This window comes from Brachyistius frenatus, unplaced genomic scaffold, assembly GCF_029030835.1.
Source record: "Brachyistius frenatus isolate BFR_SWC_R1_liver_20210118 unplaced genomic scaffold, ASM2903083v1 Contig_31, whole genome shotgun sequence".
Taxonomy (NCBI): Eukaryota; Metazoa; Chordata; class Actinopteri; family Embiotocidae; genus Brachyistius; species Brachyistius frenatus.
In genome coordinates, this window is record NW_027210630.1 from 2,183,167 (window position 1) to 2,200,933 (window position 17,767).

At 41.5% G+C, this 17,767-nt stretch overlaps 1 protein-coding gene across 1 annotated transcript; it reads left to right on the plus strand.

Moving 5' to 3' along the window:
* The first annotated feature begins 88 nt into the window (after nt 1-88).
* On the plus strand, nt 89-16,294 carry abhd17b (abhydrolase domain containing 17B, depalmitoylase). Its single transcript, XM_069699816.1, has 4 exons — nt 89-614; nt 1,940-2,416; nt 13,056-13,235; nt 13,670-16,294. The coding sequence occupies exons 2-4, from the start codon at nt 1,950-1,952 to the stop codon at nt 13,887-13,889; spliced, it is 867 nt and encodes a 288-aa protein (XP_069555917.1). The 5' UTR covers nt 89-614; nt 1,940-1,949; the 3' UTR covers nt 13,890-16,294.
* The last annotated feature ends 1,473 nt before the right edge of the window (nt 16,295-17,767 follow it).

The following is a 17,767-nucleotide window of genomic DNA, read 5'->3' on the forward strand; positions in this document are numbered from 1 at the left end:
CATTGTGTACCGTTGGCCGACTCTTTTCATCAACCTCTTTGTCATTGGTCCATACAGTTGTCAATCAAAGCCTCTCCTTCCTTCTCAGCCAAGATAACGAGCTGAGTGATATTCTCAACGAAAGTGGTGTTTCAGAGGGAAGTGATACTCTCGTGAATTGTTTGACGAAGCGCCACGGACGCGTTTTACAATAATTTAGTTAATTCCAGACCTTCGTCGCATCTACCCATGTCGCCGTTGAGCCGTACAGACGTGAACATCTTGAATGAACCGATCTCGTTATCATTCAGGACCATATGTTGAGAAAACCGAGGAGAGGAAAAAAAAAAAAGGAAAAGGAAACGGCAGTTTAGGAAGCTGTCTGGACCCGGAGGACGAAGCGGCGAGCTAATAGTAACTCAACGTTAACGTGCCAAGAAGGATATACACACTCAACGTGACATTGCTTACAAATAGGACACGGGACATAAGGATAATCTTGGCCGAAGATAACCTCGACAATCTCCTGGCGTCGAGGAGAAGATAAGTTAGTTGGCTCGGTGCGAAGACAACACCAGACTACGGCGACGTTGGCCAGTACTGTCACCTTAAACGAGAGCCCAGCCGCCGTCCAGGTACCGTAGGGATCATTTCTCCTCTCTTTCAATGAGGAAACACGCTTGTTTTGTTGGCTAATTTGGCCCACCGTACTTTGCAGCAAATTGTGTCTCTAGCCACTGGAAATGGTCACATTGCTAACATCCACCACCATTTTACAGTAAATCGCCGCAGGGCTCATTTCTGTCTTCATGTCAGGGGGATTATCGATTATTTGGGTGGCAAATAAGATCCACACTGTGTATTTTGCTGCTTTTTTGGGGGGGATGTCAAAGAATCGCGCAGAAGTGGTATTAATTCTCTAATTACAAGTGACTCTAAAAAAAAGTATTCGCCCTAAATCATCTCTGGGACAGCCAATTGTTTCTATGCAGTCAATGGTACACGGATAATTAAATTGAATTGAAATCATCTGCGTGTAATCAAGATGCTACACTTTTGTTGTTGTTGTTGTTGTTGTTTAATAAACCTGTTTCTGGAAGGTCCAACTGCTGGTTAGCCTTTTTACAAGTATATTTTACCATTATACTTAACAGTCCCACAAAAATCAACTACGAGATTGTTTAAAAATAGCAATCAAGCTAAGTCCCATTCATGTGTAGTTAAAAAGGAGTCCCATTACAAAGCACCCTCCCCACCTAGGATGAATTTCAGAATGGCTTCAGAAATGGCCTTTCTCCAGGGCATTTTTTTTTTACAAACCAGCTCCTGTGTCCCCAAAACTAGCTCTGCTGACATATCCATTCGTGGCTACAGCAATTTAAAAGCACCTGGACTGTCTTAAAAGATAGCCTTAGGTGGGGGGGTCCAGGTGCAGGGTGAGACAACAACAACAAAAAAGCCTTTCAGGTCAATACTGTCTTGAGTGATTGTGGAGCCTCGAGCCAGATGGAGCACAAGCACTCAACCAGGTATAGGACTCGATATTTTTTTTGAATCCTAGCTGAAGGGAGTCACGCTTTCTGGAGAGACGAATTGATAGTGTCTAAAAATAGTAAAAAAAAAAAAAGGACACCACTCTGCCTTTAGCCCTCTGTCCTGGAAAAACCCCTTGCTTTTCCACTTAACAAAGACAACTGTTTATAGAGAGGGAACATCAGTCAAGAGCTTTATGGCATAAATTTGCTCTCGTGATTTTTAAAATTTTTTTTTTTTATTGGGATCAATCTGGGGATGCATCTCCAAATTAGTGTTTCAGTTGGTTGAGAGAGCCCAGATGTTCCCGTTCGATGATCTGTTTTCTCCCTCATTCTTGGCTCTCAAAGGCAATTCTTCTGTTCAATTTGCAGATGAAACATACAGTATGTATCTATTTGAACCATTTTTGCTCTCCCTTTTGCAGTGTTTTGAGGATGAACCACTTGTCCCTCAGCGAGCTATGTTGCCTTTTCTGCTGTCCACCGTGCCCCAGCAAGATTGCCTCTAAGCTGGCCTTCCTGCCCCCAGAGCCGACCTACAGCCTCATGTGCGACGAGAGCGGCAGCCGATGGACGCTGCACCTCTCCGAGCGCGCCGACTGGCAGTACTCCTCCCGCGAGAAGGATGCCATCGAGTGTTTCATGACACGCACCTCAAGGGGGAACCGCATCGCCTGCATGTTTGTCCGCTGCTCGCCCAGTGCCCGGTACACTCTATTATTCTCCCACGGGAATGCCGTGGATTTAGGCCAGATGAGCAGCTTCTACATTGGTCTAGGTTCACGGATTAACTGCAACGTCTTTTCCTACGACTACTCGGGTTACGGGGCCAGTTCTGGGAAACCCTCCGAGAAAAACCTGTACGCTGATGTAGACGCTGCCTGGCAGGCACTCCGATCACGGTAAGTAGAGTTGATGATGATGATGGAGGAGGGGAGAGGTTAGGAGCTGTACATTGGAGGAAGGATAAAGTCATCAATTAGTATTGGTGAAGGCCGTGATGATAGAATAGTTGACAATGACATATAAACTGCTTGATTTATTGAGGAGTGGAAACCTAAGCCCCTCAAGTGTGGCTCCTACTGTGTGTGCCCGGCACTCAGAACCTGCCGATGAACGACAGCATCTAGTCGCCAGTAGCGAAACAAACCGAAATGGTGACGTCGATGAGGCTTGACAAACACTCAGAGAATGGTATGATAAACCTAATGACCGTGTACTGAGTGAATCAAATTCCCTCAAGTGATTGAACCCTTAAAAGGGATTGATTTTTAACTTGCAGTAAACTGTGTCACAGCCCAGATCTTTTTTTTTTTTTTTTGGAGGGGGGGCGGGTGGTATGAATACTGCAGGCAAAACATTGTACGAATCCTCCCATGCAGTATATGATGATAATTCTGGCCTTAAAAGTACTAGTGTTTTCCTCTACATATTTCAAGTTATAAATGAATCTGTCAGCTGTGTAAACAGTGAGGAAAAAAAAGTCATATTCGTAGAAACTCCACGTTGATGTTTTGGTTGTCAGCTTTGTATTGGTGCTGTGAAATAATTCTGTGAATAACAATCGTGTTTTTGTTACGTTGTGACTGTTGAGTGCTGGCATTAAGGACATTTCAGAAAGTGTTACAGTAGAAGGGGATCGCTGAAATCAAAGCAGAAGTGAAAGACAGTTGATGTAGATCGACAGGGATAATCACAAACATGAGGGGGATAAGAAAAAGGGATAGAGCAGGAAGACGCAGAGTACTGAAGGAGCTGGGCGGAGGGACCATTACTGAACTGAAACTAATAAAGTCATGGGTGGAGATGACAAGGAATGGTTTAGTAGGGCTGACACGATGTTCTTGTAGGCGATAATAAGGAGCGTGGTTTCTCTGATTATCCTGCCCCGCCATATGTAGGCGGGAGCAGGTGCTCTGCTGCATTGCTTAGCTCTGCAGCCGACGAACAGACTGATATTTTCTTGGCTGTTATGAAGCCTCGACTGATTGGACATTTTTCCAATTGATAACCCCCCCTCATGACAGTGAAACATGCAGGGGCTCCTGGTCTCTTTGTGTTAGTACATTGCAAAAGGCACTGCTTTTGAATTCCCACTCTGTTACAACTAGAATCAGAAATAGGCAAATAAACTGGGAATTTATTTTTATGGTGTTTCAAAATTAATAAACTTCTTACAGATGGATTAAAAAAATACAATATATGCAGATAGATGTTGCCTTAAGTTCTGAATCATTGGTATCTGTGGAATATGGTCCAGCACTACTTACTGCAGGTGTGAACCCTTTACTCAGCTTCAGTGCCTCCCGTCCCCCCACATAAGGCCTTTCCACCTGTAAGCAAATATCCTTCAGTCCATTTTTCTAACCCCACGTTCTTCGCTTCCTTCCGTCCATGTCTGAGGACGTCTGCTTATTGTCTTTGACACTCTCATCATCTCCTTCTTTTGTCCTGTGCTACACCGTCGACATGGCGCTTCATGTCTTTGGGTCTGGTTTGCCAGAGTTTCTGTGCAGCAGCACGACAAATATTAACACCGTATGTAGAGCTGAAACATCTTAATCAGTTCATTAACAGTCTGCTAATGGACAACGAGTCTGATAGTTGATTAGTTGTTTAAGTCATTTTTTGTTGCTTCCTGCTCCTTATATTTTCTTTCACAAGCTAGTAAATGAAATATCGTTGGGGTTTGGATTGTAGCTGGAACAAAGCAAGCTATGTGAGAAAGACCCCTTGGCGTGGGAAATTGTGATGGACATCTTTCAAAATTTCTGACACTTTATAGATAGTTAATTGTTAAAAAAAAAATAGCTGACAGATTAAGTGGGAACAAAAATAACTGTTAGTTGCAGCTCTGTACACGTGCATACAAGACAAATGCTTTTTTAAACAAAAAAGCCCACATCTACACACCTGTTCTGAGAGAACAGGAAGTGGAGGAGGAGTAAAATTTGCATGCGAGTGTGTGTGTGCGCATGCGCGCATCATATTTATGACTTTTGTTTATGCTGGTGAGGGGAGGAAATAACAGTTGATCCAATAGGCCTGTTTGTTTTTGTATACTTCCTGCTGGAAGACAAACAAATCACAAGAGCCAAACCGATGTAAATCAACCCAAAAAAACAAGCCTCTGGTTGTGGAGTGCTTCTCCTGTGCTGATGTGGGTGTATGTTCTGTAGTAAATGGAGGTGTTGGCAATGCAGAGGTTTAAAAGTGCTGATGAAAAGCACTGGTAGAGCCACTGGCAACAAAATGTTTTTATCAGCTACTCACTTTTTCTGTGAATCTCTCTCAGCACTTTGACAGAATACAATGACTTGGCTTTTGTAAACAAGTTAAACAGGAAACTTGACCGGCCATTGCTCTGAAGAAGAACCTGCTTTTGTGGTCAATTACACTTTTATTTTCCTTTGAGAATGCTTCATTGCTATGAATGCCACACAGTTTTACCAAAGCTTTAGGCACAATATCAAATGTGATCTTTCTTTTTGTTTCTACACCCTGCATTTAACTACTTGAAAGAGAAATTAGTGTTTGAGGCTGCTGTTAGCCTCCTTGTTTTTCAGGAATATCCTGCTCACACACACACACACACACACACACACACACACACACACACACACACACACACACACACACACACACACACACACACACACACACACACACACACACACACACACACAATCGTGACCAGTCTACGAGTTAGCCTTGAAATTTTCTTCAATCCGAGCAAAGCAAAACAGATGCTTTTCATCATCATCATTTGGGCATCTGTGTGTGGGACAGCAGTGGAAAGAGCAATTACGAACTTAAATGTCATTTACTCTGTTCATGTACGCTTAGTTACTGTCTAGAGTTAACTTGAAACTCTGCATGGCGTGATCTACCTTTTCTGTCTGTGTTCTGCACACTGCAGGGGCTCTGTCTTCATTCATCATTTCTATGGTGATTTCTATTTTATTGCAGTATAATCAATCTAATGTAATTATTTGAGTGGAGTAGTTTATGCAGTGACTGTAATACTATCCAAATGCAAGATGTAGTCCGCTAAATATTAGCTTGTTATCTCAATAAGCTGAATGACACAAAAATGACACGTCCAGCTCTATATTAGCACTACCTACCTCTAGGCCAACTAAACTTTTACACTTCGATCAGATGGGGAGGCTATTCGTCTCCGGGTGTTATTGAACTTATTTTCTGCATGATAATCATGAGCTCTATCAATGGAAGCACGCAGGTAAACATCAATCTCAGATTCTGTATCACATAATCGGACTTGCTGGAAGTAGGCTGTGGGGCACACAACTGCCATTGGCAGACGATACCAGTCGACGTTCTTCTCCCCTTCGGCTGTGAGCTACAGCTTTCAAAATCCCCGTCACCATGGGAAACAACAATAAAAGCAACAACCTCAGAGTAGCACCCTACATACCTAAAATGCAAGTTTTCTGTGTGTACACATTGCACATGGCAGACCGGAAAAACCAGAACAACAAGAACAACTGGAAGTGACAGAATTTATGGTAAATCTGGTCAGATAGTGGAAAGGAGGAATATGTGTAATTTGTTTTATACACACTTACAGTTGTAAGAGACCGCACTTTGTTCTCGTGCATATTTTTTTTTACTGTAGCTTTAGCTCTTGCACTCTATTACAGCCATAAAATGTATGTTTTATAAAGCTACATCGCTTTTATGAATTTTCTGTAACCTTGAGGTGTGGTTTTCCAAATTAAGAAAATAGAAATTGAAAAGATTAGAACTTAACTATTTTTGTGATATGCAGTGTGCTTATTATTATGGAAAGTGATTAAATGTGACTCTTTGTTAGGTAGTTGTCTTTCAATATTTGCTAATTCATACAATTTTACAGAAAGAAAAATCACTTGGAGCTCCACAAATTACTTTCCAGCTTTTGAGAAAAGCCTCAGCAAAATCAAGCACTTAAGATCACCACAATTACAAAAGGGAGGGACTGTATTTGTATGCCAGGCTCGCCTCCCCATGTGCAAATGTTCCACCTAAACAAGTCGATCACTATTTTATAAGGGCACTGTCCGTGACTGCATCCTGGCTTTAGCGCCAGCCGAGACAATTGTGATTGGTTCAAATAAATATAAACAAGCAAGAACATTTCTTTCTCCCTTTATAGCAGAACGATAGCTAGGTCCAGCCAGGCCGTTCTCCAGCGCTGGAGCAGTGTGATGGAGATAAGTCTGGCTATATGAGACCATGTAGGTCAAGTCACATGACTTGTAGGTTAATCTGGGAATAAATGTTGTCGGTCAGATGAGAGGATTTCAGGAACAAGGAAATAACTTGGTCTTCATAAAGCCCCAGTTTGCGGGCATACTTGTCCCATGCCTTGTAGTCTTAATGGACAGCATCCTGCAGCACATTTAAACCCAGTTACCTCTGGCTCTCACCGTGAAGACGAGTTGAATGGGGTTAGAGGACGGAGTGCTTGTTCTCTCTGCAGACCTTTGTTACGCATTCACACAGTTGTAATTTCCCTACTAGACCTAATAATGCATAGTGTAAGTCACATTCACTTATAGAGTGTCTCTGTATAGAACAGGTTTAAGAGCAGGTCATGAGACACTAATGAAACTTAGGGTTTTAGGATTGAGCTTTTTTTTATGTTGTTCTTTCTTTCTTTTCTTTTCTTTTCTTTTTTTCTTTTTTTGTCATTTTTATTGTAGGCAATGTAGACAACATAGTCTTGATTGTGTTATTGTCAAAAACCACAATGTTAGTTTATCTGTCTGAGCAAGGCCTAATCATTACACATTACATCACTCGGAAAAGCCCAGTTGCGAGTCTTAATACACCATTTACACCTCATATTCAGATATAATTTGTATCTGGACATGCACATTTGATTTATTGGTCTTTGCATTTACACCTGGTTATATAAGACATTCTCATTATGTCAGATGTGTCCACAATTTTATCTCAACAAACATGCTGCGTCTCAGGTTACAGGAAGCAATACTACTGAATCAGCTGTAGCTCTTGTCGGCCTTTCTCGACCACCTGGCGCAGAATCGATCACAGTGTGAGCCCGATCACCTCCAAAAGTCGTCAGACAGTTGTGACCTCGTTCTGATCCCGGTGCTGCATGAATTGTGTCCACATCTCTTGCATTAAGATGCGTGTTCCCTTATCAGGATTAGTTATCAACAAAACAAGACTGCCTGAGTAATGGTATATGGAGGTCCTCTAGGTTGTATATGCAGATGCCACTTTTCATGCAGAAATACACAGTATGCCTTTGGATGTCATAGACGTTCTCCTCTTACTTTAAACCAAGACCTTGAAAAATAAAGGAAGTTCATAGTTCCATTTTATATTATGGTAATGGCCCCTCTGTCAAAAGCGTTAGCACTCGCTGACTAAACTTTTATGGTTGGTGATACTGCGCCATCATCTCCAAAACTCCCTGTGTTATATCAGCTCAACAGACACTTCTGCTTTCAATCCTGTCCTGCAACTTCACCATTTTTATAGAAGAAAATAAAATGATGACAGTTTAGAGAGATTTTTCACAAGACTTCCTTGTGGATGCCACATTAGAAAGATGAATAAGGATTTATTAACAAAATATGAAGAAAATCTTGTGCACAATTTTCATATTTTTGGCCTCGCTTTTTGTGTGTACTTAATTTTTTTTTTTTGGTGTAAAATCTTCAAAGCTTGGTGTAAATACAGCCTCTAATATCATTTAATATTTGTCTTTTTGAATCAGCTGCCAGTGCATCATTGTTTAAGGGCTGTGCCAGATTCATAATTGACTGCCTGTGTGATGGAAAGAGGGTACAACCCAGGCTTTTGACCCCGCCGAACATGAATCAAGTAGATTGTGTTTATCACATCAAAAGGCCTCTCTGCATGGCCTCACATTAGTCGCCTGCCTACGTCCCTCGTGCATATCTCTCATGTTGGATCAGAGCGCAGCCTGGAGAAGAGAGCAGCTCGTGTATCTCTCTCACTCCCTCGGCTTCTTGTATTTTGTCAGTGGCTATTTTTTCTGATTAACTGACATTTTGAACACACCAAATCCCAACTTTTCTGCTCTTGTTTTACTTTTCTGTGTCATCCAATCCTTTTCTCCTCATCCTTCTGAAGTCTGCAATTTCACCTTCTCTAGAGTACTGACACACTTGCACAGGCTCCTCTCACTTTGCTCCAAAGTCATATGACAGAGGGCAGCCACATGTCAATTAGCTGACAGTCATAAGCACAACTGCACAGCCAGGGACACCAACACACACTCCCTTGTACTTTTGTTCAGTCACGGTGGATGAGGGCACTCCCTTAACCTGAACAGGGAGTTGGTCAGAGGATGTAGTAGTCATTGTGTGAAGCAACAGGTTTGCACACTCACACGGCCTCTGTCATTAAGGATTACGCAAAATAGATGAATGTGTCAAGGTACTGTTTGTTGTAAGAGTAGAAGTAATCAAGCTTCAGGAAAAAGGTGCAGTTTACTGCTTCAAGAGTGCTCACGCTGATGAACTCCATCAGTGCACTTCCTCTATTTGTGTGTGTGTGTGTGTGTGTGTGTGTGTGTGTGTGTGTGTGTGTGTGTGTGTGTGTGTGTGTGTTGCGATGCGCAATACAGAATGGCACTATATAATTTTCCCTCAGAGGTGGAGGCGGGCCAGCAGTCAATCCCACTAGTCTAATATTGAGCGGTATCCTAGCAACCGACTTCCAATGAGCTTTCAGACTGACATCTTCCCACACGGTGGCCAGTAAAAACAAACAAGGAAAAGTCACCTCCTGATCAATCACCTTATTGATCCAAATCAAAACACTCTCCATCTTCTCAGACATTGAACGGTGGGGCGAACTTCTCAAACATGGACATGGAGGGAAACCCACGATTATATCATTGTTTACTTTATTTTACCCATGTGGTATTCGCCCTAACCATTCGGCTGGTTGATGGCATCGTTTAATTTTTCTTACCTTGAAATATCAGTGTCAGTTGGGCTCCTGAAGCCTGTAAACAAGGGCAGCCCTGTCTGTTGGGTAATTTGGGTGGAGTGCGATTGGTCACCCAACTGTTCTCCTTTGCACAGGACAAAACAACCAGAGCTTAATTATAGTTTTTGCTGTTTGTACACATATTGACTTAACATCTTGTTAAGTGTGTGTGTGCGTAAGCATCAATCCATAAAAATGATCTCAATATCTACTCCTTGTCAAGACAAGAAGTTAAAAGGTTGTAAGCATAGTAATGGATCATTGAGCATTTCAGTGAAGAATCCCCCTGCTGTTGAGCAGATGGTACTCTAATCTGTTATAAAATGTTGTACATATGTTCAGGAAGTCCTGAACATATCTATTAGTCACAGTGACGGCTATGGAATGAGAATATTTTTCGTCCTCGGGGTGCAAGAGGTGGGCAGTCAAGAGGGAGCAAGCGACCGAATAGGGGGATGAGGGAGGATGTGATGCATAATAGATTGGATCAAGAGACTAAATTGATGAAGGTTTGGGGGAGGGGTGTAACCAGGGAGCATGGCTGACTATGGCCTGTTGAGGTCTATTCAAGCTGAAATGCGATGGAGTAAATTGTAGACTAGTGTTGGTGGAACCGGAGGGGGTGGGGCTGCATCTTTTGTGGAACTGGGTTGGTCGAAGCCTGTCATAGCGTAGTTTTAACACGAATGCAGCTGCAGCTCTGCACTGCGATTGTCCTCCTCCTTTCGTGGCTTTCCGTGGATGTTGGAGCAAAAGGCAGAGCCGTCCATCGAACCGTGCCAAGATAGCAGGGTGGGTTGGCAGTTAGAGGGACCTTGCTGTAAGTGGAAGGTCAGATGGAAGCCTTGCATTAGTCATTGTGTTTACATGCATGTAGTCAATTGAAACACTATTTGCACACCTGCTCCCGATGATAATATTGGTTAAGTGGGAAGATGTAAGCAAAGCTTGCCAAGTTAGGTTTGAGGATGACCTTGCTTCATTTCCTGTCTTCTATTCTTTTTAAAGGGTTTTCTTTTACCTTCTCTGAATTGAAATTGCATGAGCTTTAAACTGTTGTCATCCATGTGACATTTATGTTTAAGTGATCCGATATGGCAAAGATCTTTGACTAAATTAGTCAAACCAAAATGAGCTAGATAAGAGATAACAGCAGATAAAATTGGACTTGAGAACTACTCTGATAAAAGTGTTCATAAAGGTAAATAAACCGATGATTGGAGTGACAACAAAGCTCAACTCTTTGATTTTGAAGTTAAAAGGTCACACCTATAGATAGTGTTGTGCACTGCTCAGCAAAAGGGGGAGTTATGAGGTTTGAAACAGTCATTCAGAATTTGTAATGATTAACTATATATCACAGAAGCAGTTAATCTTGAATGTTTTCCTAAATCAACAGAGTAGCAGTCATCTCTCAGATTGACTTCTGGTACTTGTTTTTCATTTCAGATAGTGTTCACAACTCTTGATTTCACTGGAAGTCTCTGCCCCTCAAGCTCTGTTATGACCTACCTCATGTTGTTTTTAGCTGAGCCTAAAACGTCAAGCTAAACATTGATATGCTAAAAGTCAATTGTTCAGAAAGTCAATGTCAATTCTCTATGTCTTTCTTTCCATTTTCATTTTTTTTTTTTTTTTTTAAAGAAATATGAAACCAGGTAAAGGCAGGAATCTAAAATATATATTCTCACCATCAGGCAAGTAGGTCATTGTTGAGTTGAAGGGTTTCCTGCAAACATCTTGTGAATTCTGCTTTCGGTGATTATGCTTCCTTTTTTCTTTTCTTTTCTTTAAGCTGATTATGATCAAAACTTTGAACCCCTTTCAGGCTTTTCAAGTTCTGAAAAACAGCTTTTCCACAAACTTGACTAGACAGAAGAGTATTTTGAATTGACAGGGAGAATTTATAGATTTTTATTTGGATGACAATCACTTAAATTGCACAAAACTTAATGGGTTTTAAAAGCATGATGGCATTTACCTGCAAATGGGTTAAAGGCTGTTCAGGCTGTTGAGGCTCAGCTGTTTGTTTTAGAAGCTGTTACACCAGAAAAGGCAATTTTATACAGCTGATATTTTGGATTCCTCCTCACTGTCTTTCAAATTTCTCATAGGTTTACTACATAAGATTTAAGTCTTGTCTTGTAATCCCACTTTGCACCTTAAGAGGATAGTGAGTCACTGTGAAGTTCAGTCTTTGACATAATCAAAACAGCCATTTCGTCACATTCTCTTGATCATTTTAGTCCAATTTTAATTGTTTTGAACTATAATAATAAAACATTTCATTGCACCTTCATACAGCTGCATTATTGTATAAGTGAGACAGGCTTTCATTCCACAAATTGAGTAGATTATAGTCAGCCAACCCTCAGAGTTAATGGTGCCGTTGATGCAGTAACACCCATCAGTCTGCTGTAACTGTTTCCCATGCCATGCCAGTATTTGCACCCCTATTTATATTCTGTGAAGTCCAGCTGACACACCAACGGTAAACAGTTCCTATCCTCCTGCTAATGACGGCCTGCAAGCAGGACGTGCGCTTCCACGTTTGATCTGATGTAGATCTGCCTGCACTCAAGTCTTTTGCCCTTCATAGCTGCAACACTACATTACTGCAGATTGTTCCCACGCAAAGGTTCTAAGTATGATAATCCATCACAGCAGTTTAGAGTGGTGGCAGGCTTTGGTGTTCATGTATTCATCACTGTGTATTATTGGTGCGTGCAGTGGTAGAGGCTATGAAATGTTAAGCCTGTCATGTTCTTGTTCTGTTAAGAGTTCCTAATGTTAATAATAGAGTAGAGCAGAGATTTTGTCAGGCTGGATGGGACTGTCTACTATGTATTATCCAGCAGTACAGAGGGAGAGACAGTGATGCAGTGTTCTCAGACCAGGTTTCAGGTCGTCAGCTGACTGCTTGCTAGAGTGGGTCACGTTCACCATAATCAGCTGTGGAATGTCTTCTATTTTTTTCCTCTCTCTCCGTTTCCCTCTTCACCCTCAAACCAGTATGGCTGTCTCTTTTGCTCTCTTTCTGCCCATCTTGCTCATATTCCCCCTCCCTTCTGAATCACAAGACTACAGTGGTGGTCCTCTGTGTTCAGCTGCCTTGGAGAGCAGCAGAAAGCCAGATTCACTGAACTATGGCTGTATTGCATCTCTGTGTGCTTGTTTTAGGATGCCCTATAATCACTGAGTCACTGTGGCATGAAGTTTCTGCTGATAATAGAGTATGAGTAAGTCTGAGTTAGCACACAGGTGCGTGTTTGCTTATGGAGCAGCATGTGGGGGGAAAAGAGAGTATGATGGGGAACTAATTGCCAGCGTGAGCCTATTTATTATGTCACTGGTAAAAAGCACATGAAGAAAATTAACTTTGACCATTGGATTCCAAAATAAAACATTTTCTTTTTCTATTTTGCCAGCAATGCTGCTTTTTTATAATTAACTAAAGGCCGAACTGGATCCCTGCCAATGTCTGGCTACTAGTAGTGTAAATATCCAGTTCACGGTGAGTGATATTCTTTGTCCCTCTTATAGGTACGGCATCCGTCCAGAGAATGTGATCGTGTATGGTCAGAGCATTGGCACCGTGCCCTCCGTGGACCTGGCCTCTCGCTATGAGAGCGCTGCAGTCGTCCTCCACTCCCCGCTCACCTCTGGCATGAGAGTGGCTTTCCCAGACACCAAGAAGACCTACTGCTTTGATGCCTTCCCAAAGTGAGTGGACTGTGCGGACAGATGGCATGTTCGAGTGCCAGGCTATATGCATCACAAACATGCACCAAGAGGCACACCGCCTTCCCTGTCCAGTTCGAATAACAAGAGCACACATGCACTTAAAAAAAACACAGCATTATTTGACTGAATTTGTATTCGGGAAAACACACACACGCACGAATGTGCACTCAGACAATTGAATGTCAAATCAATTCAGGAAGTGTTTTTCTTCTCAGTCTGTTTTAATATTATTCCCAATAGCGCCCTCTGGTGGTCAGTTGGCAAACTAGTTCTGCTCCATTATTCTTTGTTGATGAATTTAGAATTACAATTTATGGCAGGAGTTATATGTAAAGTAACTCAACCAAAGTCTCTCTCTTTCTTTTTTTTGTCTCCATGTGTCTCTTGTGTACCCTAATTCTTTCACTCCAAAGCATCGACAAGATTTCCAAGGTGACGTCACCAGTACTTGTGATCCACGGCACGGAGGACGAGGTCATCGACTTCTCCCACGGCCTGGCGCTGTACGAACGCTGCCAGCGCCCCGTGGAGCCGCTCTGGGTGGAGGGGGCCGGACACAACGACGTGGAACTCTACGGACAGTACCTGGAGAGACTCAAACAGTTTGTTGCACACGAGCTGGTCAACTTGTAGAGGAGCCGGAAATCAGGGTTGAGAGCGACGGAGAGAGGAATGCAATGATTTTCAGGCGAGGTTAACTGATGGACAAGGGGTACAACTTTTTCTTCTTTTTCCGTGAAGTAATGCAGGTAGAAGTGGTGTCTGTCTGTGTTGTACTGACTTTATGGTGGCTGACTTCTCATTATCGCGCACCTCTCCCCCTCGGAGCTCCACTTTGCCCATGGTCTGGTACGTCCACTTCACATGCTGCAGCTGTGAACTTAGAAGAACCCATCAGTTTTTTTTTTGTTGTTGTTTTTTTTAAATTGTGTTGAAAATTGCACATCATTTTAGTGTGTGAATGAAAGAGAAAGTAGACATGTCCACAGACAACATATCATGTGTACATGCAACATATGACTGTGTGTGAATGTGTGTGTGTGTGTGTGTGTGTGTGTGTGTGTGTGTGTGTGTGTGTGTGTGTGTGTGTGTGTGTCACATTTCTGCTGCCTTTTGAGAAGGACATGGTCCACGGTTCTTAATGGAGACCTCTAGTCAGCTCTCGAGCCCTTTGAGGTTCTGAGAAACAGCCTTTCTACAAACCAGTCCGGATCAGACTCGCTCAACTCCATCTGACTCTGAGGGCAGGTTTGGTCCTACACACTGCAGTCACCGTGCATGTTTTTTAGTTTTTTTTTGGAGTACTCTTTATTATATTTTTTATATTATACATAATATTTGCACGTATCAGCTGTCACTGAAGAACTGTACGAAACGAACTGACACATTACCTAGCTGTGCCCGTGTTGCCAAATGTTCAGTATAGTATATTGCAGAGACAGAGGCACACAAAGAAGTGTACTTTTACAAATGAGATCTGGACACACCTCCAAAGCTGTTAGCTGTATTAAGTTTCCAGTTCTCGGTTTAGTTTAAAAGTCGTACAATTTGATGTTAGTCTCCAACAATACGATGCAAGATGAGGCTCAGCCAGCAGCCTGTGTAGCCAGTTAAGAGGTTGCGGCTGTATATCGTTGACCAATGAAGTGTGGGTTATATCCTCACACTTTTAACTTCTGAATTTAACTTGAAGTATAGTTGCTGTCAGATCAGTAGGCAATGAACTTGTTATTTTCAGAAAAATGAAATGCTTAGTGGACAAAGTATCTGACCCCTGTTTGAAATTAACAAGTATTCACCTAGATATAGTAACAATTTTAAAGCCCCGTGTTTTTTTTTTTTCTTCCTTTGGGTTTGAAGATATCAAGTTAAATAATCTATGTAGTTATGATTACAGATCTCTCTTGTGTACCTGGATCAGATCTTTCTAGATGTATGTTTTTATATGATCAAGATGTAACTACTGTGACAGCAGCTAGCGGTCAATGCTCTGATCAAGACTTAAACCACTAATGCCAGTCAGGATGAACATTATGAACCCAGCTAGCGTTGATTCATTTTCAGTTCAGCAAGATATTTAAAAAATAAAATGTTACATTCTATGTCATTTGAGCATTAACTTAAGTATAATTGAGCTGAGAAATGAATGGACTTCAAACTTGGGTGCTGACTCGCAATGTGTGTAGTGGGACAATGGGTCAGTGCGAGCGGCTCGGCATTAAAGGCCTCCATCAGGGACTGAATGTCCTGGTTTTATTTTTTGTCTTAACTTTATCTTTTTGTCTGCATGGTAGTTCTTTATGTTGAGCTGCCCTTTAAACAGTGAAGCAAAACAAAGCGTTATCACGCTGATGACTCCATTAGGCCCTGTCAGTGCCCTGAAAAGCAAGTGTCAAAGTGCCACTGCATGCCACGAATGGCTGTTTTCTCTTTGTTTTTGACCTGTTTTACAACCACAGAATTACATTAGAAATCTAAATGAATTATTTTTTAATACCTATATTACACTTAAGCCTGTGTTCACAAAAGGGGTCAATTTTTGTTAAGTGACAATTAACCAATAAGCCAATGGGTGCTAATGTAAACCTTCAGGTCTGATTAGGTTCAGGTTGAGAAGAAGCAAAGATGATCGAGATCTGTATCACGATTGGTAACAGCTGATGATCTGACTTTTTTTCCACAACTCATTTGTCTTATAAATAAGGTTGTGTTTTTCTTTATTTTTACTTTGTAAATAATATTTGTACTGGACATGTTGTCATTATTTTAATTTTTTTCTTTCACAAGCTTTTGTCATCTATCAACTGTATTTCTTCTTGTTCTTCAACTCTTGATATGACAACAATTATACCAAGGTAGGCCATTGTTTTGGCTTTCAGAGGCCCTTTGTACGGGTCACCCTGTCAGGTGTCATCTCTGATTTGATTAGATTAATTTTGTATAGCATATTTCAATACAGAATGAACTTGTATGTAATAACATTAATATAGTAATTCTAACATGGATAGAGGAAAATAAACTGGTATTTGAGAAACAAACTAATTTGTGACTGAAATTTTCATTTCTGGGGGGTAAAATATTTTTAAGTTGGTGTTATAGATATTTCTTACAGTTTTAGAAAACTATAATTTGGTCATATGAACATCTTAAAAAAACTGGTTTTACAGATTTTATTTAGTTTTTGTTTTAAATGGAGCCACTTGGCAGATCGTGGCTCATTAACGTACCTTCAAAGTGTGAGGTGCCCCAGGGGAAGGACACACTATCAGACACCCGTACAATTAAATTAAATTCAACAAACAGCCCTGCATCAAACATTTTGTGGGTAAGAGGCAGGTGATATTTTAGAGTTTATCTGGTGTTACTATACCTTGTTTATAATACAGCATCATCTCTTTTTCAGTAATAGGGTAGAGATTACTTTGTTTTCGCACTGTGTCTCTGTGCCACTGAAGCACACGGTACTTTCCTGAGGTCACATCGAGAAGATAATATTTCAAAGGAGACTTTACTGAAAGGAAAACACGTCAACTTGATACTGCTAACGTTCACGGAAGTTAACTCAGCTGCTTCTTCTGAGGGTAACCGCAGAAGATGTTGAGGCAAGTAGAAGATTATAGCGGTTATTTAAAGATTAAGGATTTGGGGGGGAAGTCCTGCTGTGTGACTGCGGTTATGATATGATTAAAGTTATGGGAGTTATAGTGGTTTATTTCTCAGACAAAGCAACTTTTTTTTTTTGAACAAATACTTGTATTTGTTATGATACAAGTATTTAAAATTTCGATATTCATAATTTGGAAAAATACATTGATAGATAAAGGCTCCATTCCCTGTTTTGTTAATTTTTCTGTCTGCTAACATAGCAGGGTGGTAAGAATATCTTTCCTTCACAACAGCAGGCGGCAGTGTGGGTCAGGTTGAAAACCCTCCTCAAAATACAATACTGTACCTCCTCATGACCCCTTCGATGACTCCTCGGATCAGATCGGATGGATTTGTTTCTTCAAGTCTTGACGAATGAACTTGTGTCAAATGCTTCAGGTTAACGAATTCACACTATCAGCACAGCAGAACATCAGTGGTTGTTTTATCCTGTGATCAAGCAAAAATTCTTCTTTTCTACTTCAGCAGCAAGGTTACAAGTGCATGACATGCCTACACTGATTTAGCACGAGTATTCTGTTTTTGTTGTGGTTTCACACATAGGGCCCTAACTGCTCATGTGACTTTTTTAGGGAAGGAATCACCTGCTCCTGAATGTGGCCAAGACCAGAGAGATGGTGGTTGACTTCAGGAGGAAGGCGACGGCTCCACAACCGCTGAGAGTTCTGGGAGAGGAGGTGGACATGGTTGAGGAGTACAAGTACCTGGGTGTGTCCATCGACAACAGACTGAACTGGAAGACCAACATCAATGCTGTCTACAAGAAGGTGATGAGTCGACTCTTTTTCTTGAGGAAACTTCGATCCTTCAATGTGTGCAGCGAGATGTTGGAGATGTTCTACCAG